The 24,949-nt window shown below is 37.1% G+C and overlaps 1 protein-coding gene across 1 annotated transcript in view; it reads right to left on the reverse strand.

The window, feature by feature from the left end:
• The window catches only part of RIT2 (Ras like without CAAX 2), a 367,214-nt gene that overhangs the window by 235,691 nt on the left and 106,574 nt on the right, over positions 1-24,949 (reverse strand). The window contains exon 3 of the mRNA XM_002924796.4: positions 2,994-3,067. Within this exon, the coding sequence (XP_002924842.1) occupies positions 2,994-3,067 (74 nt within the window). The remainder of the gene's footprint in view (positions 1-2,993; positions 3,068-24,949) is intronic.

Genomic DNA, 24,949 nt, shown 5'->3' on the forward strand with positions numbered 1-24,949 from the left:
CTACTTTCTGGATTTGTTGTAAGGATAATAAATTTCAACAAATGTTGAGTAGAAATAGTTACAAAAGAAAAAAATGGTATTATTAAATATGTTCCAATGGTGTTCTCTACTGTCTCCTACTGTGACATAAATCTTATTAACTCAACTGTAAAGATTATCTCTTGCATGTGGGAGATTAATAGTTTGGAAGCCAAAAAGTCATCATCTTTTGAGCCTGATCCATTCCTGACTATGTTTGGCTGCAATTGAAGCTAGCTCAGAAAAATAAGGGTATACACATGTAATAATTTTTCAAATTGTTTATTTACAATTTAATTGATTCCAGAGCATAGAATCTCAGAGTTAGAAAGCACTTGAGTCAAGTATGCAGATTTCTCTCTCATCATTTACCACTTCTTCTACCAATAGGTAATACTGTCCATCTTTAGGCACACTAAACTAATGAATGCTCCTTTAATATGCTGTATCAGTCAGCTATTGTCATGATAATGCTGCATGACAAAGCTACTCAAACTTAGGAGCTTGAAGTTACTATGTTCATTGTTTTTCTACTTCACCAGTCTGTGTGGTGACTGGAGCAGATGTACTTGCGGCTAGGAGTTGGCTGGGCTTTGCTGTAGTATTTGATTTGGGTTTAGGTCTGTTCCATGTGTTTCCCTTCTTCTCCTGCAACAAGGGTTAGCTGCCTCATCTTTGTGCATAGCAGTGCCTCTTAAGACCTTGACTCAGAACTAGCAAGTTGAGTCATATGCCTACATTTCATTGACCTGAACAGTGATCTGGCCAAGCCTACACCAATGGGGAGGAGAAACATCCAGCTATTTGTGATTACATTAGTACCAAATGGGACCAGGTAAGTGTTCATACATACTTGCAGACTGCATAACTATTAGAAATACAAAGGATTTCACTTTCTACCAAAGCATAATTCTAGATGACTATTTTGTTTTTAGTATTTCAGTTGTTACAAATGTTTTATTATATTGAGTGAAATTTAACCTACTCAATCTTCTTCCAATTAGGCTTAAAGTTCCCCTGAAAAGAAGTATATTTTTCCTTGGATAACACAGCTCTTTCAAGTAACTGAAATAATTTCTCCATTCTAAATAGCCCCAATGGCTTCAGCCATCCTCCCCCACCATAAGCCCATTATCCAAATGTCCCTCGAAACAAATGAGTTTGTTAATATATGGATTTCAAATAGTCTTAATATATCTCATAAATATAGAAGAAAACCATGTATTTCCAGTGGCTTATACCAATATGCCAGTTAATGCAGTTTTTTTAAAAAATAGTTTCATCAAATATATGAAATAAACGTTTCAACATATACATTCTTTAAGTACAAAAGGAAAACAATGTAACGAAGATCTGTGTACCTATGACCTAGGTTTTCAACTGTTAACATTCTCCTTTATTTCATCAGAACTTTATGAAACATGAATCATTACATATACAGTTGAAGTCCACTTTGTATCTCTCCCCTTCCTGCTGGAGAAGTAACCACTAGCTTAAACATATTCCAAAAAATTATCACATCCTACGCCAACAAGTAAAATTATATATATCAAATAATCAATCTCCTATAGGCCACATTTTTTACAATTAGATTAAAAATCAATGAAAAGGATAAAAAGTTATGTGGAAAGAATGCCTGCTCACTTACTGACTGCAGTGTTCTATTTCAGTTAAATGTCTTCTCAAATCTACAATTGCACTAACTTTTGATGTAGCACTTACTGACAGAGGTGCATTTAAGTTTCCCACTATACAGGCTTTTGGATTTGTGATTTTTAGATTTACTCATCATTTGTCTTGAATGTTATAGACCGGAATTTATCTTTGATTTTTTTTTCTATTGCAATCTGACATTTTTACACCTTAATAATGCTTTCTGCAATAATTCTATTTTATCTGATTTTAATACAGATATACCCACTTTAGGTTTGGTTACTTTTTGACTATTTTTTTTCCTAATCATTCTTTGATTTGCCAACTCTCTGTATTCTTATGTCTCTTTTAAACCAGAGAAGTACAGGCTAGTTTTGTTCTTTTATGCAATATAATGCCAACAATTTACTTGACTATTCTAGGAGAGAGAGTATATCAATTTCCATTTATTTTGACTCCTGATAGGTTTATATTAATTACGTTTCCTGTTTCATCTTTCTTTTCAACTTCAAAATGTATCAATTTTTAATTTATTTTCCCATTCTCCTCTGTTAGTTCTTAAGTTATATTTCTAAGACCTTTTTTTTTTTTTGAACAGTTTGAGGCTTACAATCGAGAGGTGTTTTATGTCTAGCATTTGATATGTTTATATTTTAACATGATTATATTTAAAATATGAAATGAAATCTCCATCCTCCTCCCAAGTACAGCAAGGCTTTTTAAAGGTTTTCACTCTGACTCTTTTTGCCCATTTTACTTATACTTGCCATATAGTGTTTTAGTCCTAAATTTTTATATACACCAACAATGCTCTCCTCCTCCTCCTCATAGCCTTCCTTTGCCTTCCTCTTATGTACACACTTGTAAATTAATGTACTGGATTACACTACATCGTGGTTATGTCACCCTTTCCACCTAACTATCTCTAGCCTTGGTTGCATGAGCATATATGCTAAGTAGACCTTCCTTTTTTATGTCACTAAATTGTTTTAAATAAAAACCACCACCAGATTAGGGTCTAAGACAAGTTTTGCATTCATCTGAAGAAGAATAAACTATTCCGTTAATTTTATCACCTTAGATGGCAATATTACATCTACACTTACATTTTTATATTTAAAAAATTAAAGGAATGTTAAAATATTCTGGTTGGCAATGAGTCACATTTTCCTGCCAATTCTTTTCTTATTTAATTTCTCATCACTATTGCAAATTTGCTCTTCTCCTGTTTGAATTGTTAAACTCTACTTTAGGGTAAATGTATTTGAGATTAAAGCCTAAATTGGCCTCAGAGATTAGAGAGAATTAAAAAAATTACCTACCTGGCCAGCGGTGTCCAAAATGTCCAAATAAGCTGGCTCATTGTCGATCCTAACCTGGGTCTTATAAGCATCTTCTGAAAAACACAAGACCGAGTTCACATTCAGATATATTCAACTGAAGAAGCATGATTCATTTTTAGATTTCATAACCAAGAATTTCTAAATAGGTTAAGAGAATGAGATATTCTAGTCAAGTACACAAAGAAAAAAGGATATAACCCAGGGAAATATAGGAGAGTGTTTCCACTTAAAGTGAAGTCAGGTTTATTTCTCCATTAGGAGAATATTATGATTTGAGGTACCCTGGTCATATTACCTACAGAACAAATCTTGAAACAAATTCATCAGTTCTTTTTTCCGTCTTGCATTGCAAATTTGCATTCCAACATCATATTCAATGACAGGCTGAAAACTTTTCCTCTAAGATCAGGGACAAGTACGCCCGCTTTAACTTTTATTTAACATAGTACTAAAGTCCTAGCCAGAGCAATGAGGCAAGAAAAATAAAAATCATACAAATTGGAAGAGAAACAGTAAAATTTTGTTTATAGATAACACAATCCTATAAATAGAAAGCTCTAATGATTGCATGGGGTGGGAGTGGGGTGGAGGTGTTTTTGGAACTTCTAAAAAATTCAGCAGTTGCAGGATACAAAAATCAAACACACAGGAGTCAGTTGTCCTTCCATACACTGATGAGAAAATTTAAAATAAAAAAAAGTGTTTTCATCTATAATGGCATCAAAAGGAATCAAATACTTAGGAATAAACTTAACCAAGAAGTTAAAGAATCGTATACCAAAAACTGTAAGAAGTTTTAATGTATTTGTGTACTTATTAACTTGTACAAATTTATATATTCTGGATTCTAAACATTTATCAGATAGGATTTATAAATATTTTTTCCTATTCTGTAGGTTTTTTTAACTTTATTAATGAATGGCATCTGATGCATGAAAGTTAATTTTTATGGAGTATGATTTCTTTTGTTGTTCATGTTTTTAGTGTCTTAAGGATCTATTCTAAAATTCAAGGTCATGAATATTTAACCCTGTTTTCTTTTAAGAGTTTTGTAATTTTAGCTTTTGCCTTTAAGTCATTGATCCATTTTGGGTTTTTTTTCCCTTTTTCTTTTTAGCAGCTTTCTCCTTTTAAAATATTTTTAATTCAATTAACATCATTAGTTTCAGGTGTAGTGTTCAATGATTCATCAGTTGCATATTTTTTATTTTTTCTTTTAAAGATTTTGTCAGAGAGCAAGAGTGTGAGAGAGCACAAGCAGGGGGAGTGGCAGGCAGAGGGAGAAGCAGGCTCCCCGCTGAGCAAGGAGTCAGATGCAAGACCTCATCCCAGGACCCCAGGATCATGACCTGAGCAGAAGGCAGACACTTAACCAACTGAGCCACCCAGGTGTCCCAGTTGTGTGTTTTTTTAATATGTTGTTTGGTAAGGATATAAATTCATTCTTCTGCATACAATTCTCTTATTATCTCTTTATCTCTTATTATTCTATAAGTTTGGTACTGACGTCCCCAATTTCTTGAGTTAATTCTGTCTTCGTCAATCTAGCTAAAGCTTTGTCAATTCTCTTCATCTTTTTAAAGTAACTTAGTATCATTTTCTCTTTTTTCTTCTATTCTCTATTTACCTCTCTTCTAATCTTTAGTATTTCCTTCCTTCTATTTGCTTTGGATTTAGTTCCCCCTCCCCCATTTCTTAAGGTTTAAAGTAAGGTTATTAATTTAAGATCTTTTTTAATGTGAACATTTAGAGTTATACACTTTCCTTTCAGCGGTGCTTTTCTGCATCCTGTAAATTTTGGCATGTTGTGTTTCATTTTCATTAATCTCTATTTTCTAATGCCTTCTGATTTCTTCTTTTACCTATTGGCTGTTTAGTTTCCTCATTTTTGTGTATCTTTCTTTTTCTTCTGCTGCAGATTTCTAGTTTCATTAGAAACTAGTGACTGGAAAAGATACTCTGTATGATTTCAATCTTCTGATATACACTGTGAAAGTTAAGGAATGCTTCCTGGAAGAAGTAGCACCTAACCTGAGTAGGAGTTAGGATAAAGTTAAGACAGAGAAAGCCAAACTGAAAGCCAGAATCCCAGATGTTATAAAAACGATGAGAGAAGGGGCACCTGTGTGGCTTAGTCAGTTAAGCATCCAACTCTTGGATTTGGGCTCAGGTCATGATCTCAGGGTCCTGGGATCAAGCCTGGTGTCGGCGTTGGGCTCCCCTACTCAGCGGAGAATCTGCTAGTTTCCCTCTCACTCTGCACCTCTCCCTGCTCATGCACTCTCTTAAATTTTTTTAAAAAATGATGAAACAAAACTAACCTAGATAATTTCATTGTGATTAAATCCTACAGTTTTGGGAAGAGAATATGAAATTTACAAGATAAATCAGACTTGCCTATGAATATATTAAATGGAATCATATTTTTGAGGGAGGGAGTCAGACTACTGGGGTTTAAATCCTGGCTCTACCACTACCAGCTGTTTGATTTTAGGGGAGGAAAAAATCACTTGGTCTCTCTAAAATGCATATTACTCTTTTGAAAGTTGTGATAATATTTTTATTTAACTCATGGAGTTGTTCAGAGGATTCAGGAAGATAATGTGTGAAAGGCATCCAGCACAGTGCCTTAGTGTGTAGAACATGCTTAATAATGCTTACTTATGGTTTTTGTTTTTAAGAAATCTGGACTCTATCATAATACCATTATCAGATATGCATTTTGGAATGCTCACTTGGGCTGAAATGTGGCAAATAGATTTTAAGGTGGGAAACTAGAAAGATTAAGTCTCTATCAGTAATCTAGGTGAGAGAAGATGGTGGTCTGTATTATGACAATGGCACTAGGGTGGAAAAAGAGCGGACAGATTTGCAAGATATTTAGAAGGTTGAACTTATAGCACTTAGTAATATATAGAGGACAAGGAAGGAGGATGATGCAAGAGTAGCTCTCCAATTTCTGGCACTTGCAGATGGGCAGATAGCTAGGATGTTTACTCAGAGAGGGAGGAAAGGAGGACCACCACAAATGCAACTTAGAACATGACTTTGCCAAGTCTGTGTCATGGAAGTGGAAATAATGAGTACCTGGGTCTGAAGATCTGGGGAGAGATCTGAGAGTCTTATTTCATTATATCCAATTATTTCCTCATTTCTTCCAATCATGATTAGAAACATGGTTGGACCTCTTGAGCCTGGAACTCAAACTCCTAGAATCTGGCTATAGCTTCTGTTTTATCTGCCATTTATATTGTAAGTAAAGAGCAAACTGATTCACTACTAAAAGCATTTAGAACAGCACTGAATTTGGCACCTTTTCAATACTTATTCATACTGTTGATTTTGAACCACAAATGCATTACTTTCAGAACCTTCTGGTTTACAAAGTAGTAATGGTCAACCAAGGAGGTGTGTTTTAAACACACAGTACTGAGCACCTCCTCCAAATTAGGTTTTTGCTAGTTGCTGGAGATATGTAGACCCACACATGCACAGACACCATCATGGTTTCTACTCCCAAGAACTTAATCACGGTGGAAGACAGACACAGACACACACACACACACACACACACACACACACACACACGCAATGAGATGTTAAGCTCCAAAAAGGTACAGGGCATATAGCATACCCCTTTCCAGGAAATTCATTCCTTATGACTGTGCTCCAGAAATAAAGTTGTGGGAAGTCTAACTAGCAGGGTGGTCAGTCTGGTATAGTGTGAGCAACTACCAGCCATTCTGTAACACCATTCAGTATATAGGCAACCACACAGTCTATTTTCCATTCCACTGCTCTTTGTACTTTCATTGATCTTCCTCTTACACAAGAGAGATCTTGTGGAATTTTTTTAATACATAGGGTTGTTTTTCAATTTCATAGGGAAATAACAATAGTTACTCTGAAAAGGACGCTGTGACCTGAGAATCACATGTGAGTCTTTCAGATTTCATGTTTGTTTATTTAACTCAAAGGCCCCTAAAGGAGCCTGCTGAGGCCAGGAGCATGCTGAGTAATCCAGACGAGAACTGCTCTGTGTGATTATCTGAGCCCTAGATAAACCCAGCACATGAAACGTGTATCAAATAAAAGCTTCTCCTGAGATCAGAAAACTCCTTCAAAGAGACTTGATGTGAATTGGCTGGAAATTAAGCCAGGCCTTCTATCCAAGATTTCTTTCTCTCTTTTAAGAAGTGTCTATCACAGTACACATTCCAGTGTTGTGAATCTAGGTCACCTCCCTGGCCTCCATAGAAACTAATCCCTTTCATTTCCTTCCAATAAACAATCTTCCGTCCTGTTTCCATCCATCCACTCCCTTTGAGACCTCCCATGTAGAAATGCAGTGACAGAAATACTCTCTTGAACATATAAACACCTCCCTGAATTTCAATCATCCGCTTATAGACGCAACCCTGAAGAGAGCTCATTTATCTTCCAATGCAAGAGGCCAAATGTATACAAAGCTTTATCAGGAAGAAATAGTAGCAACTGCCTGCTATGGTTTTTGCACCAAGAAGCACAATGGAGCTAGATTCTTAGAGGCATCCTAAAATTCCACCTTAAATTCTAAAATTCTACCTTAAAATGCTCCTTAAAAATTTGTTTGAAAACACTGGTGTTTGAGACCTTTACTTCTCTTAGGATAGGTCTTCTTCACTTTCCTTCTCCAGAATTTTACAGGAGGAAATCACCAAAGACCTGTATTAAAGCTTCACGCCCATCACTAAATTTTGGTGTTATGAGGGCCAACCCAAGATTGGAGTTAATAGTACATGCTAGTCAGTGCATAGAAGTTCTAGAAGGATCAACTAAAGTGGAATATAGAATGATAAAAGGAGAAAGAAAGAAAAAGAGAGAGAGAAGGAAGGAAGGAAGGAAGGAAGGAAGGAAGGAAGGAAGGAAGGACAATTCAAACTCAAGGCATGTTATGTAATAACTTTTAAAAATATATTGCTTCAAGTAACCATAAAATCATATTAAAACTAAACCACTTCTAATTCTGCCATTTGTATTTACCCATGTGGGAGTACCCCTCCCCAAGTAAATCAGAGGATTTGGTAGGACAGGTTTATAATAATCTTCCAAAAAACAAAAGTTTATAATTAAAAAGCCTTAAGATGTTCTGAATAATCTGTACAAGAAAATTCATTTAATTCCTTTACAGAATATATTTAAATATCTTTGAGATACGTTGATGTAAATATGAAATTGGGATAATTAAAAACCACAATATGTATCTGAGAGAAAATATTACATTATTGTTTTCACTAGAAGGCCTTTTAAAAAATCCTAAGATATTTGAATAATTATTATATAGTTTGCCATATAAGAAATGTATGATAACTGGTATTCCACTGATGATATGCTTCTGTAACTCTGAGGTAATATACATCACTAAGGTAATAATCATTAACCCAATTCTTTAAAACATACGAAGGATCGAGTTCAGATCATTTATAACTTTCTCAAAGAATTTCTTAAATAAATCATCCTAATTGTGTGTTTGTATATGTATAAAGCAGAAACATCTTGGAACAAAGTGCACTGGCAACTTTCTCTTGAAAGAGAAATCATGGCTGTATCAGTAATGATACAAATCTCATGTATCAAAATGTGCTTGAGTATGTAATCTGTGCTGCACAGGCTGAGAGGCACAGAATCTACCATGTCGACAAAGACAGTTGATTTCTATCCACACGGTTTGTAATCTTGGGACAATACATAAACAGGCAATTGCACTGTATTGTAATGAGTGTTAACATTAGAAGCATTTGAAATGGACTTATTTAGAAAGAGAGCAGAAGACACCCAGCTGAAGTTGAGCTGAGGTCAGTCCTCAAAAAAAACAGATAGAAAACAGGGTTTGCAAGGGAGAGGCCTGGTAAGAGGCCAAGACAGACAGGGAATTGCATGGATTCTAGCACAGCCTCTCCTCTTGAATGTAAACATTCAGTGAATTCTATTAAGGGTATATATGCCTGCTGAATTTGAAAAAGGTTTTGAAAAGTGGCTGAATTTTGCTTCAGAGAGGACTCCAAGTGAATGAGAACACACTTCCTTAACATGGAAATAAGAGCTGTAAATAGGAGTGTCATTAGACTAAGTCCTGCAAATTCATGGGTATTATAAAGCAGAATTTAGATTTTTTTCTCATGCTATAAAATTGAGAACTGAGCCACATTTATTTACATCTGGGAGGGGTAAGAGCTCTGTGATGATATTGGAGTTACACGGCAGTTGAAATCTTTCCTATAGGCATAGAAGTAGATTGTAGGGGGGTAGTTCATACCAATCAGCATTTCCCTGCTGCTCCCAGGGAAATGCCCAATGTCACTGCTCTGGGAAGTTTAATTCCAAGGGGGACAACCACATGCATTCTGCAGGGTCCTCAGGTAGATTTTCCACATCAGATCTTTTGAGATGGTGCAAGCTGAATTGTTTCCTGTGGAATCAGAGGAGACCACCTGGAGATTTGCACCTGCAGAAGGCCACTACTGGGAGAGGCCATTCCAAACAATGGCTTCTCGCAGCAAGGATAAGCCAACAGAGAGGTCTTTGGAAAGATGTAATAGTCTTCTTTAGTGAGAAGACCTGTAGCCTGGCAAGAGGCTGCTGAGACAGCAGCAAGATCAACGTTCTTCCCCAAAACTGCCATTTACAGAAAATATTTCAGGACATCCACATCTTTTCAATGTTAGAGCCTTCTAACCCTCTCCTTTTAGCCAGATAGAGAAGTTTGTGGGAAACCTGATTCCTTGGCTGTCTTCTGACAAATAGAAGTGAGAGGTAACAGGATTGGGCTACAGTGACATTGAGTGTTTCAAGTCCTTTGTCTCTACCTCACTTCTTTTACGGTCAGGGAAAGAAAAGAGTAGATGTTCTCCTCTCCCCAGCTCCTTCAGCAAGAAATGACATGTCTCATTTCTACCTTTCTTGCCCCCATTCACCATCATCATGTCATCATGATGAAAGGCTGCATGATCCTAAGGCCATGATCTGTGAAATGGTTGTCTCCTAGATTTTAAAATAGGCTGCATTTACCTACAGACTATCTCTTCACATAAATAACCAGCTTTTCTGCTTAGAGCAATTGTGGGAATGCCACAGTTGTATCAGCTCTTCACTCTCCCTTGATGGATGCTTCCAGGAGGGTTCCGTGAACTTCTGCAGCCCACAGATACAATATGAGAACATCTGGTGGCAGAGATTTGATTTATACCAAGACCATGGTTTCTGGGAAGATGAAATAGGTGTACTTTTCCCTATGCCTCCTGCAACAAACAACATAAAACCACGAAAATTTTTCACAGAACAAGCTTAAGATGACTCTCAAAGGTAGAGAGGAAAAGGCAGCTGGCTAAGAACTTCAGGATCCAAGGAATAACCCAGTGGTAAGTTCTCTGGGTTTTCTTTTTGCCACAAAGACTTGGAACTGAAAAAACTGGCAGCCTGGAAACACCAATGGGTACAGACAAAACAAAAAAGCCCAGGAGAAATGAAGCGGAGCCTAGCAAGACAGAACACATTTAGACTATAACTGATCGAACAGTGAACCAATTTAGAACTGTTCAACAAATTAAATACTTAGCTGTAAATAGAACAAAACATGCGCAGACCTTACATGCTAAAAGCCATGTAACACTGATGAAAGAAATTTTAAACAATCTAAATGCAGAGGCATACCGTTTTCATGCTTAGAAGACTCAATGTGGTAAATATGTGAATTCTCCACAAATTGATGTAAAGATTTAACACAATTTCTATCAAAATCTTGGAAAACTCATGTGTATGTGTGGATACGGGCACAATTTTTAAGTCTTTTATGAAAAGAAAAAGGAACTAGAGAAACTAAAATATTTTGAAAAGCAAAGTAGGAGGAATCAGTTTTCCTGAATGCACAACTTACTGTGTAGTTACAGTAATCAAGACTACATAGTATTGATACCCAGCTCTATAAAACAGAATGGAGAATCCAGAAATAAACCCTCAAAAATATAACTACATTTTGACAAAAGTGCAAAAGTAATTTAGTGAAGAGACTTTTCAACAAATGGTGTAGGAAAAATTAAATATCCATTGGCAAAAAACAAGCAAAACTCCAGCTAAGCATACACATACACACACCTTATACATAAATTAATCTAAAAATGAATCATAAGCCTAAATATAAAACTATCAAACTTTTAGAAGAAATCTAGGAATAATTTTTACAATCCAGTGCTATGCAAAATATTAGACTGCATATGAAAAGTCCATAAAAGGATAAGTTTATAAATTGGACTCCAGAATTTTAAAACAGGTTTTGCACTATAAAATACCCTAGTAAGATTAAAAAACAAAAACAAACAAGCTAGAATGGGAGAAAATATTTGCAAACCAAATATCTGACCAAGGACTGCTATTTAGCATGCACAAAGAACTCCCAAATCTCGAGAACAATCTATTTAGAGAGTGAACAAAAGACATGAAGAGACATTCCATGAAATAGGATACATACATGGCAAATAAACACATAAAACATGTTCAACATCATCAGCCTTAGCTGGAGTCATGGACATGCCACCCGGTCAGTCACGCAGTACTCTACGCTTAGAAGGGTCTGTGCTTGGTTTGATGCTTTGCTGTCACTGTAATTCTTAATTTTAGAATAAGAAGTCTGCATTTCTTTTTGCACTGGACCTCCAAAAAATTAAACAGTTGATTCTGATTACAATGTGGGGAAAGTGGCCAATAGCTATAAGACTGAAATAAGAATCCAAACTAAATTGGGGAGGTTACAAAATCTTCTAAGAGCTTGAAACTCAAATTAGAGGTGCCAAGACACAGTGATACTGTTGGTGGAAAAATGAATACCAAGTGAATTCTTACAAATGCGAATCCGTAATTGGAAGACAAAGACCCCACAGATCAGTCTCTTAGTTGTTTCACAATAGAATCCTGATTCATCCTGGAGATCCTGCCTAAAGATAATAGACGTAGAAGTCCCTTGCTAAAAAAAAGTATGAGCCTTAGGTAAGTGCAAATTAAAACCTCAAAGCGTGGGGATGCCCAGGTGGCTCAGTCTGTTAAACATCTGCCTTTGGCTCAGTTCATGATCCCAGAGTCAGATAGGACCCCCCTTCAGGCTACCTGTTCCGCACACAGTCTGCTCCTCCCTCTCCCCACACACCCGCTCAGGCTCTCTCTCTCTCTCTCTCTCTAATAAAATCTTAAATAAAATCACAATGAGCTATTACTACATACTATCAGAATGGCTTATAAAAAGTGACAAGAGTTAAGCCTGGTAAGGATATGGAAACATGAGATTAATAAAAAAAATTTTGGGGGGGGTGCCTGAGTGGCTCAGTCAGTTAAGCATCTTTCTTCAGCTCAAGTCATGATCCCAGGGTACTAAGATGGAGCCCCATGTCCAGTTCCCTGCTCAGCAGGGGGCCTGCTTCTTCCGCTCCTCCTTGCTCATGCTCTCTATCTTGTGATCTCTGTCTCTCTCTCAAATAAATAAAAATCTTTTTTAAAAAAATCTTCTGCAGTATATATTTAAAAAAAATATATTCCATATGATGGGGCACCTGGGTCACTCAGTTGGTTAAGTGTCTGACTCTTGGTTTCAGCTCAGGTCATGATCTCATGGGTCAGGAGATTAAGCCCCCACCTTGGGATCCCTGCTCAGCAAAGATTCTCTCCTTCTGCCCCTCCCCCCACTTGTGTGCATGTTTGCTCTCTAAAATAAATAAAACCTTTAATATGTATATTCCACATGGAAAATGTAAAGCAGCAATTGCATTCTCAGGCATTTATTACAGAGAAAGGAAGACTTACGTTCTCATAAAGACACACTAATTTTTCCCCCTAAGTTGTTTGTGGTAGCTTTATTCATAATAGCTAAAAATGGGAAACGTCAAATATCCTTCAATGCGTAAATAATTATACAATCTGTGGTACACCCATATCATGGAATACTATTCAACAATTAAAAAAAGAATGGAATGTTGATACATGCAACAGCCTTGAACAATCTCCACAGAATTATGCTATTGAAACAAGCCAATTCCAAAAGGTTACATATTCTGTGATTCTGTTTATATACTATTCATGAAGTGACACAATTATAGATATGGATGACAGATTAGTGGTTGCCAGGCATTATGGAGCAAGTGTGTGTTGTTCTTAAAATCTACATAAAGGATCCTTGCGGTTACGAAAATGTTTTGTATCTTGACTATCTGTATCCTGATTGTGATGTTGCACTAAATTTGAGAAGTGCTACCATTGAGGGCAACTGGTTAAGGGGGCATAGAATCTCTGTATTTCTTACAGTGCCATATGAATTTATAATTATCTCAAAATAAATTAGATCTATCAGTATCTGCTTGGTATAAAAAATTCCAAAATCTCAAAAAACTTTTTAGCAAGATAGGCATAGAAGCAGCTTGCTTTATCTCTAATACTGAGTAGCCAAAAAAAAAACCTTAAAGCAACCATTATGATTAATGGACAAATATTAAAACCATTCACTCAGGTTGAATACAAGATGAGAATTTTCATTATTAAAGACTTTTATTTACTTTATGTTGGTAGTCCCACCTGTTCAGTTAGGCAAAAATATGACTGGTGTAAAGAAATTTAGAAAGGGAAAATGTCACAACTCATAGAAAATGTCTTTTGGATATGCAGAACTTTTCAAAGATTCTATACATAAATTCATAGATTGAATAATTTAGAATTTATTAGTAATCAGTTTTCTGGCAACAAAGTCAATACAGGAAAAAAAATCAACAAGCAACAGAATAAACGAAATTGTGGCATTAGCATCAAAAATATCAAATCCTAAAGAATAAATCTTGCAAAAGTTTTGCAAGTCTTCTTAGGAAGTTGAGACATTATGAGAAGAATTAAAGATGAAAAATAAGTAGAAGTGCACCCCACATTTATGAATTCATAAATATTTTAATGAGGTCAATTTCCCCCTAATTGATCTATAAACACATATCACAGAATTGGGTGGTGGGGGAACGCGGATAGATTCACCAACTGATTCTAAGTCAATATGGAAATGAAAACGGCAAGAAACAGTTGAGACAATCTCAAAAAAGAACAGAAGCTCTACCATATACCAAGACTTACTGTTAATCTGTACCAATTAAAACAAGGTGATATTGGCACACAGAAAAACCAACTGACAGAATGGGAACTAACATACTAATGAACACATTTTTTTTTTCCACAGGACAGAATTGGCGTTTCAAAGCAGTAGGAAAAAAGTATTTTCAATAAATAGCACCGTTGCACAGGTATAAATATTGAGTAATGGAAGCTGACTGCTATCTCATAATATATACAAAAATCGATTATAGTTGGGTTGTATATAAATATGTAAAACAAAACAAAACCTCTTGGATACTATAGGATAATACCTTCATGGTTTGAAGCAGCAAGTTTTTTTTTTTTTCTTTAAGATTTTATTTATTTGAGAGAGCGGGGGAGTGCAAGAGCAGGGGGAAGAAGCTGGGGGAGAGAGAGAAGCAGGCTCCCCGCTGAGCAGGTATTCCCCATGTGGGGCTCTATCCCAGGACCCTCGGATCATGACCCGAGGCAAAGCCAGACACCCAGCTGAGTCACCCAGGCGCCCCTGGCAAAACTTCTTAAAAACTAATATAAACACTAACTATAAAGTAAAAGACTGAGAAATTAGAATACATTTATTAAAATTGTGAGTACATTAAAACAACAGATTGGTTTATCAAAGGCACTATTAAGAGAAGGAAAATATCAGCCATAGTGTGGAATAAAGTATATGTATCAACAAAAGGCTCATATCCAGAATGTATAAAGAATTTCTACAAATCCCTCAAAGAGACGAGCTTCTCCAATGAAAAGTGGGCAAGACATTGAGGGTTTTTAAGTGATAATATTTATTACTATAATTCATTAAGCACTGAAATTGTGCTAGCATGGTAAAATAAATATTTTTCATTATGTCATTTAAATCTTGTAATAACCATATGAAGAACTATTCTCACCTCCAATTATAGATAAAAAGTTAAAGGTCATACAAGTTATGTCATTTGCCCATTATCACATAACTTGTAAAAATCATGCTATTGTAGAACAATGTTCATTTATCCATTTATGGATACTGGATATTAGGGATATGAAGATCAGTAATACACGGCCCTTGTCCTTAAATGAGGGCACAATGGAGGTATAACAAAGTCCATTTGGAGCTGGAGGTTGGTGAATAGGCAAAGACTTCATAGGAGAGCTGACCCTTGGGCTATCTTAGAAGGTATCTCACTGAGAAGGGTAAGGAGAGAAAGAGTATCCGAAGTGGAGGGAAGAGTATCAAAGAGAGTATGATGTCTCTTCCTCTTCCTTCCCTTCCTCGGGGTTAGGAGGCATTGATAGTGACACCAGGGGTTGAGGAGATAATAGGGCAAAAAGATATGGGATGCTTCACAAATTTTCTCAAACTTTCCAATTCGAAAATTTTTAATTCAATTTTAAATTTTAAAACGGTTCCAATTTTAGTAAAAGTAAAGTGAGCACCTTTCAGATGGCTGATAAATTTAAAGCTGTACAACCTTATTAATGATCAGTAAAAAGTGAAAACTATAGGATGCAAGTGTTTTCACAACCAAATAGCAGATTTTAAAAAATGGCAATACCGTAAATAGTGCACTAGTGGAGCCATGGAGAATGATCAACTGCTACAGGGGGCGCATAAACAGAAAACTATCTGGGACTATCTATTAAAGCTCATCATACCTATAACATGTGTTACATAGAATTGCTGGCCTCCATTCTTCTCTGTACAGATATTACATCTGTATACCCTTACCATGGCCTTACAGTGGGCGGAGTATACATACCCATTCTTTGAGTTTAGGCTTGATCATGTGACTTACTTTGGCCAATGGGATGCCAATGGATGTGATGGGCATGGAGGCGTGAAATATACATGTGCAGTGGGGCTCGCGCTCTTTTGAGGCTTTTATCTCTATAAGAATATGCTCTGAGATACCCACTGGTTTCAGAAGATAAGACATTCTAACTAACGTAGAGGCATGTGAGGGAAAAATACATTTTTTTTTACCAGATTTGGGGCAGTCTGTTATAGGCAATTGCATTAATCAGGAATTTATGCACATGTGCACAAAAGGCGTGAATGAAAATATTTGTATTAGCCTTGTTCATACTATTTCTAAACTACAAACAACTCAGACTTCAGCAGTGGTTTACTATACAAATGAATTCTAGTTCACTCATACAGTGGATTATTTTTGTATGAAATTTAGACAGCTACAGCATGCAACATTGAATCTTATAAACCATTTGAAAAAGATAGACATGTTTCCATTTATATAAAATGGAAAAATGCACATATTTACCTTGTGATAAATCATTGTTTTTTTTTTCTGTATTTGTATTATACTTTATTTCTTAAAAAGGTTTTGTAAAGGAAGTATTGTGAGCTCAAGTTTAAAAAAAGGGAGAAAATACCCAGTTCCAGTTCTTGATTGTTCATATTGTTTCAGGTAAAGTAAGTAGAGAGTTAGGGATCCGTGAAAAAAGATAGAACTTTCTTGACATTAAAAAAAAAGTCATTTTAGGTCCCTAGCCATCTTGTGATGGGATATATGGGCGGCCAGTACTAGTTGCCCAAAGAACATTTCTTGCAGAACTTCCTGAGATATACAGAAGAATAGAATCCAATAGATAATGATTTTAAGCGAACAAAAGAATGTAAGGACGAACAGCCACTATCAGGCCAGGAGACAACCTAGTCATAACAAGGACAATAAATCAGTGGCCATACTCCCCAGTACTGGTTCAAAAGTAAAGATTGACCTGGCATACATACTTGAGTTACCTTTTCAGAATTGAAAACCCCTTTGAGCACTCAAAAACCAGACGCTAAAGACAGAATTGATGATGCGGACTCTTGCTGGCCATCGTGACTTTGACCTGATCTATCACCTTGAGATGACTTTTCCCCCAATTGTATGCTGAACTTGCCATTGGACAAGCCCCTTCATGAATATGTATGCAGCCTAGGCTTAAAACTGCCCCAGTTTTGTTGTTCAAGGAGACACTGTATTGGGAAACACCCCCGATGTTCCCCTTCACTTGCTACAAATAAAATCCTTCCATTTTCTAGTCTTTGGCTTGGTTGTGTCTTTTGGCTTGATACCCACGAAGAGGGGGACCCAGTTTTGGGTAACAGTAACACAATATTTGCACAAAACTAAATGATGACTTCTTTTTCTAACAATTCTTTTTCCTTTAATCTGTATCAATTCTATCTCATATATTGAAATTACAACTTCTAAGATATTTCACCTTCATATTAAATACATTCTGACAATGCCAACAAATATGGATTACAGAGATGGAAACCAGAATGGTGCCAAAGGACCTTCCTGTCCAAACTACCTGTCTCATTGGCCTGGCATTATGCCCCAAATTCCATCCCTTTTGCTTCATTCTCTCTGGTTAAGATAAGCCATTTTATTTCCAGGAACTCTCTATTAAAATGCAATAAAACTACAGAAGAGGTAAAATATTAAGCTATTATCAAGCACAAACACCTTACTCTGAGATTACTTTTGCACAAAATTAGCTGTCATGAGAGAAAGCAGAAAACCAGGGCCCGGGGGAATGATTAGGAGGGATGATAAAGGGGAAGGATGGGAAGGAAAAACTGCTAACAACTGTGGGCAAAGAGACTGGGAGTGTGGGGGGAAAGAAAGGGCTTACAGCAGGCTGGGGAAGCAGCCCACTGAAGACAAATGGGTACAGAAGAGGAAACAGTTCATTCTCCCTCCTTCCCAAAACTGATGACAACATGAAGTTGCTCTGTGCCCCAAGCTTGCAAAGCATGGTATTTTAACAACCGGACCCTACACATAGAGAGAAATATATTCAGAATTCTAATCTTGCTTCTTGTGAAGTTGGATCATCTGTACTCTGTCAGCCTCTCTAGGAATCAGAGCTACAAAAAGGAAACTTCTACTACAGATGGAGGATTGAGAGGGGTATTTTTAGGACAATGGGCTAGAGCGGCACTTCACAAACTCTCCTGTATAGACAAGTCTCCTGGGGATCTAGTTGAAGGGCACAGTTTGATTCAGTAGGTCTGGGGCCAAGATTCTGTATTTCTAGTAAATAACGATGCCATACCCATGCAACTGGTCCAGGATGAATAGCATTACTGCCCAACAGAAATAGAATACAAGCCACCTATGCAATTTAAATTTTCTGGCAGCCACAGGAACGTAGAAATGGAAAAAAACAAATTTTAATGTGTTATTTAACTAAATTTATCTAAGATATTTAACTGTTTAAGCAGTACAAGAAAATATAAGAGATCTTACATCTTTTCCTTGTAATAAGTTTTTGAAAGCCACTGTGTATTTTACACAGGAAGATACAGAACTCAGTTTGGGCCAGTCACGTGGCAATTGCATCACAGCCCCATTGGCTCATGGCTACTGAATCGGTCCTGGCAAATCTTGAGAAAAGCGCAACTGTGGCAAAAGCAGATACCTCTACAGACTCAACACACAAATATGGAATATTCTGTCAGTGCTTGGTGGCCTTTTTCATTATAGAAGAACGGGTGTGAATTTTAAATATAAGTGATTGTATGTTAACTACCATGAATTTAAAATAAAATACAAGTGAATGATGTCCCTAATTATGTCGCAATCCTTTAAGTGATATTTTATAATTTCCTTTGTCAGTGTTGTCCAGAGAAACACGGTATGCAATAGCTTTATTTTATATTTTATTTATTTTAGAGCAAGAGCTCAAGCAGGGAGAAGGAGAGAGAATCTGAAGCAGACTCCCTGCTGGAGATTGATAGTGTAAATTGTAGTTCAAGTTCAAAGGCTTAAAAAACAGGAAAGCCCACAGTGTAAGTTACAGTTCAAGGGCCTGAAAGGACCATTTCTTCAGCTCAGCCAGGCAAAATTCCCTTTGACTCTTTGTGTCTATTCAGATATTTACCTAATTGGAGCAGGCCCACCCATGCTGGGAAGGGCAGTCTGCTCTGCTCAGTCTATGACTTCAGATGTTAATCTCATGCAGACACATCCTTGCAGACACACCCAGAACACTTAACCAAATGCCCGGACACCTGCTGATCCAGTCAAGTTGACACAAAATTAACCATCACATTTCGCTTTGAAGCCTTCCTGTTCTTGCCCAATGAGAAACTTTACACCCCATCCCATACTTCTATAATACCTTGCAGATAGCTCTATTAAGGCACTTTGAACATTCTATTCTAAATAGCTTTCTTAATCTTAGGTATTTGAAAGCATAGAACATAGCTTATTCATCTTTGCATATGCATTTTCTATCCCTGGGACAGACACATAAGTAGTCAATAAATTCAGTTTACCTTCTGTGTCTAGCACACTGCTCAATTCTCTCAGATGTGTAGCTTAACTTGGACATCACACTGTATATATAGCAATATGCCCAATTTAAATATGAGAAAAAGAACAGAGGTAATTAAACTTTGCAAAACTCACAAAGCTATAGTAAGAGGTGGTTGGAGACTAAACTTGGTCTGTTAGGTACCAGAAGCTGTTTTTATTTAGCCACATGGGTTGTTTGTCAAACATTAATCAAATGTGTAAAGAGTTTTACTTTGACAATTAAGTGCTGTATCTTATATGAATTGAGTGAATACATAACTTCCAAAGCTGGTCCAATCTTAATACTCAAATATACAGGGCTGAATCTTTGATGAAACTATGCTTAGTAAAAGAAAAACAACAACAAAAAACATACAAGCACCACCCAGCATAGAGGACAATTGTAAAGTTTGTGGTCACCCTGCATCTTTTAGGTCTTATATTCCATGATTGAAATAGAAGCAGCAATCCACTTTCCCAGCTGCCTTTGCAACAAGGCTACAGACACATGACCTAGATTCTGCCAAGCTGATGTGTCCAATCAAACCCTTGATTCAAATATGAGCCATAGGAGGATGCCTGTGCCCCAGGTATGTGAATTTCTGGGAGGATGATAGAGCATGGCAAACACCATCCTCATGCACAGAGGCAGCAATGGCAGCCTCATTGCTTAACTGGTGCAACCACCATGTAATCTAGACCCCATTCAGGATGCATATTCTTGGAATTCACTTCACTGGATCCCTTTGGTGGTTATGTGAATGATGTATGCGTAAGTTCTTTCCAATTTGGGGCATCTTCAAATAATCCTAGAGGAGGGACTACCTACCCCTCTTTTGAGAGGACTTGAACTTGACTACCCACTAGCCTGGCTCTTCTATTGAGATGACCCAGCACTGAACCCAACCCCCTTCTTAGAAAATTCTACACCAGGCAAGATTTAGTCTTCTCATCTTGTCCACAGCAGCAGTTCTCATTTAGAGCCTGTGTCACCTTCAAACATCTGGTCTCCATTTACCTTTCTACCAGTCCGTGGGAGCAGCCTGGTGTTTCAGAGCTATGCATTAGGGCAGAATACAAGGGCACACAGCTGCTGATTTTTATAATATAGAATTTACACTTCAGTTTCTCCCTCCCTTCACAGACACCAAATGTAGAAGATATACGCCAAGTCTGGAGGCTGTGTGACTGGCACATGTCCCTCCCTACTTGGTTAGTTGCTTACAGATGTGTCTTTTTTCCCACCTCCTCCTCCTCTCTCTTATGTCCCATATATCATGGTTGAATTTGGAAAAACAATGTTTGAGAAGCAAACTAACCTGGAGTTGTTACCTGTCTAAAAGTTCACTGCGATCCGCACATTTATGCCAGATGGTGATGCTGGTCCTGTAAACCATATGTGTCATCACAGATTCCATCTACTCCCCCCAAAAATATTTTGGCCACTTTCTACCTATTTTGTTCTGGGGCATAATGTTAACAAAACAGATATGCTCACTGCCCTCACATGTTTATCTTAAAGGCAGAAAACCCAAAGTAATACACAATGATAAATACGTACAGCTTTATTAAGTCAAGGTGTTCTCACCAACTCTTGAAAAATAGCCAATGATTTCGAAGAGGTTCAGGACAGCCCCCTCCCCCTTAGAAGGTGCCACTTTGGTATGTGGATTATTTCGAGCTGAAGGCTCAATTTCAGTTTCCAAACTTGCTTCCACTCGCCGCTATGCATCCTGTGTTCTAAGAACACTGGGCTATTTTTTTGCTAAGAAATGCCTTCTTCCACATCTGTATTATGAAAACTGCTGCTCACGCTTTAAGGCACAGCCCAAGTAGAATCTACTTTGTAAGGGTTTGCCTTACCTGTCCTTTTCTGAATAATTAACATCTCTTTTCAACTACTCCAAACCAATTTACCACACCTAACACCACGTAACTTTTGCTTCTGCTATAAGATTTTTCACAACAGAACAATAGGCACTGAACAATACTCTTCACTACTTTGATCAGTTGATATTAATCTGAAATTCAAAGTGCAGGATCACACTTTTGAAAAAAAAAATACCATAGATTATATATGGTGCAGTTCCAGATGGTCCCATTCCCTTAAACTCCAATATGAAAGAAACCACCTGGAGTTGTGAAAAAAACAAAGGCTCGGATATGAGGAAAAGGGACAGGTAGTATATTTAGGTGCATACGTGCACTTCCTACTCACAGCTAGAGGAGGTGCTGGGATATTTGTAGGGCAGGAAAGGATGCTTCTACTGGAGAGATAAAGTCAAGCAGTCCAACTTGGAAAATTAAGGATGTGTTTCAAAACCAGAGATGGCCCAGATAATTATGAAGTGATTTAGGAGAATAAATTGGATGAGAACCAGTACTTGGCCCATAGGGACATTGGGGATTGTATCAGGAGACGTGAAGGTTTTAATTCCACTTCCTTCAGACTTTAGAGAAGATTTGCAAAAGATACAAAAGACATTGTATCCAGAAAGATGACAAAAGGCATGTGTAATGCTGATGAATGGCACAACATCAGAACTCCCCCCCTCTTTTTCTTAGAACTGTATCGAGAATCAGAAGATAAAGCTAACATTTGTAAGGAGAATGAAATCCTAAAATTGTGATCAGATTTTAAAGGAATATGTAGCTACTCCAATGGAGTGCAAATCTGTTTTAGGTTAATGGCATTTTAGGCTCCCACAAAGTATACGAATGGCATTTTGAACCATTGCTGTGCAGGGAAATGGGATTCTGATGGGTGTTGGACTTGCAATCTCAGTTGATAAAATGCAGAAGTATAGACTGGGACAAAATATGATTGAAGGGATTAGTAAATGTTCAAATTACTCTACCCACAATGATAAATGGTAAACTGTTTCAGTATGTATGAAGTTTTCTAGTAGTCTGCTTGATACCCTGTCATTTGCCACAATGCGTTTTCCATTTTTATTAATAGTTTTGATGAAGGTACAAAATGATACATATTCAGAGAGATGGTTAAAAATAGAGACAGCAAATACTTTAAATGATAGAATAGGTATGCAAAAGGTCCTTGACAGGGTTGAAAAATGGACTATTTATAATAGGACAACATTCACTGGGGATGGATGTAATTTTCTGAGTATATTTCCTACCTCCCTTAATGTCTATGGGCAGCACGAGATTTGAATTCAGTATTACCAACTACATGAAGATTCTTTTATTGATAAGGATCCTATCATGAGTCAAGGAAATAAGATATTTACAAAAACTGGGCAAAATCTCAGGTTGGAATTGGAAAGGTGCAAATATCTCCATTTATTTAGGAATGAAGAACCCACCATATTCTCTACTGGTCAGGCCATAAATCAACTCTTTTATTCATCGCAGTGAGAAGTCATTCCAAGTGAGACAGTGATAGATTGATGTACACAGGGAGGGACAGGAGGAGTGTCTGAATTTGAGATCTTGTTATAGAAGAGAATAAGGAATAGAGGATACTCAGCCTGGAGAAAGGTCATGCAGTAGATGTTTAATATCTTTGAATATTTTAAGTGCTTTCATGTGGACAAGAATTAGACTTGTGTGTGTGGGGGGGGTGGCTTTAAGGGAGGGAAAGGAAAGCACAGTGGTTAAAGGACAAGGAAAAATATATTAACAATATAAAGGGGGAAAATACAAGTAAAGAAGAGTAATTGCCAAAAATAGGATGAATTTTCTTGAAAGAAAATACATACAGACAAACATGGGTTGTAGTCAAGGAGATTTGGAACATCAAATTCGAACAAGAGATCCAGTCTAATTGTCCAGCTTAAGACTTACTCCATCTTCTTGAGGAGGAACCACAGAAGCCGAGGAGTGAGATGGCCATAAGGACATTGGGGAATTGAAATTAAATGAGCAATAGGCGTTTGGGATTTTATCTGGAAGCTTAAAAATGTATTCTCATGCCTTTTAAACTTTATTTTGTTTCTCTTTATGTCACATATCTTCTCATTGCATTTTCTTTTACTCTATTATCAAAGGTCCATTCTTGAGTTACCCGAGGATTGAACATTTTTTTTAGATTCTATTTTAGGCCTGGCAAAATTAAGAAAGCTAAGAATGCCTCCTACCTCTCTTGCTGTATGTGTACATGTACAGTAGGACTGAAATTTCAGAACTTTAGTAAGAACAATTCAAGAAGGATTCCTTCGTATCAAAGGTAATTTTTAGAAATACCCAAATGTTACTGACAAAGTATCACCCTCTTCCTGAAGATGGACCTCAAGGCACACATAATAGAGCAAATTGGCTTCAACTTCCAGCTGAGCCCTTGTAGGGATGGACTACTGTATCACTGAACCATGGAGGAGGGATTATCCTGAGCCACAAGAAATCATGATCCATTATAGTATCTGTGGTAGGCAGAATAATGTCCCCCCCCCATCAGTTTCATAGGTTTTGATTCTCAGAACATATAAACGCATTATTTGGCAAGGGAACATTAAGGTTACAGATAGATTTAACATTGCTAATCAGCTGACCCCAAGATAGACCCATTATCCTGGATTATGTGCCCAGGGTAATCACACGGGCCTTTAACAAAGAGAAAGAGAGACAGACAGACAGACAGACAGACACACACACACACACACACACACACCAAAGGGGAGAATCAGAAAGACATGACTAAGGAAGAAGGGCTGGAGAGAAGCCATGTTGCCAGATTTGAGGATGGAGGAGAGCCACAAGCCAACCAATGCAGACAGTCTGTAGGAGCTGAAAAAGGCAAGGAAACATTCTTTCCTGGAGACTCTAGAAAGAAATGCAGCTATGCTGATGCCTGGATCTTAGTCCAGTGAGACCTATATCAAAGTCCTGACCTCCAGAAATTTACAACAAATTAGTGTTTTTTTAAGCCATTACACTTACATGATTTGTTATTAGCAGAAATAGAAGACTGGAACATCCAATCATAACCTTTATTCAGGAAACAAAGGAACATATCTAAGCAAGCAAATAGGATTTCATTTCAATGCAGTTTTAAATAAGATTTGCCAATGCTAGATTTCCCCTCATTTGCATAAATGTAACTTATCTTTGCATGAAAACACTAGGACCTTGGAATGCCTTAAGAATGGAGTTGATTTGTTTTATCCTTTCAGAGGGAAACCTCTTAATATATTAAGGATGAGCCTCAGTTTTCTCCTTGCAAAAATTCACTAAATCAAAATGAATTTCTTTCGTGCTACTCACACCTACTTTGACTTCCATTTAGTTGACCCTGATGCCAAGATCTTTAATAATTCGAAAGGAAAAAAGGTCCAGTGCTTTGGGGGCTTATTCTGCTTACCTAGCTAGTAAATTTAAGACTTGAGATTAATACTTTTGTCTTCCTGATGCTAGAACTCTAATTTTCTCCACTCTATCATTTTCAATTTTTTTTTCTCCTCAGTGATATATGCAGAGACCTATTTTGATGTTCCCATGGACTTAACCAATAATTTAAAGAATGTTCATTATAGTCTAGAATACTGT

This window comes from Ailuropoda melanoleuca, chromosome 14 (assembly GCF_002007445.2).
Source record: "Ailuropoda melanoleuca isolate Jingjing chromosome 14, ASM200744v2, whole genome shotgun sequence".
In the NCBI taxonomy this organism is placed as follows: Eukaryota; Metazoa; Chordata; class Mammalia; order Carnivora; family Ursidae; genus Ailuropoda; species Ailuropoda melanoleuca.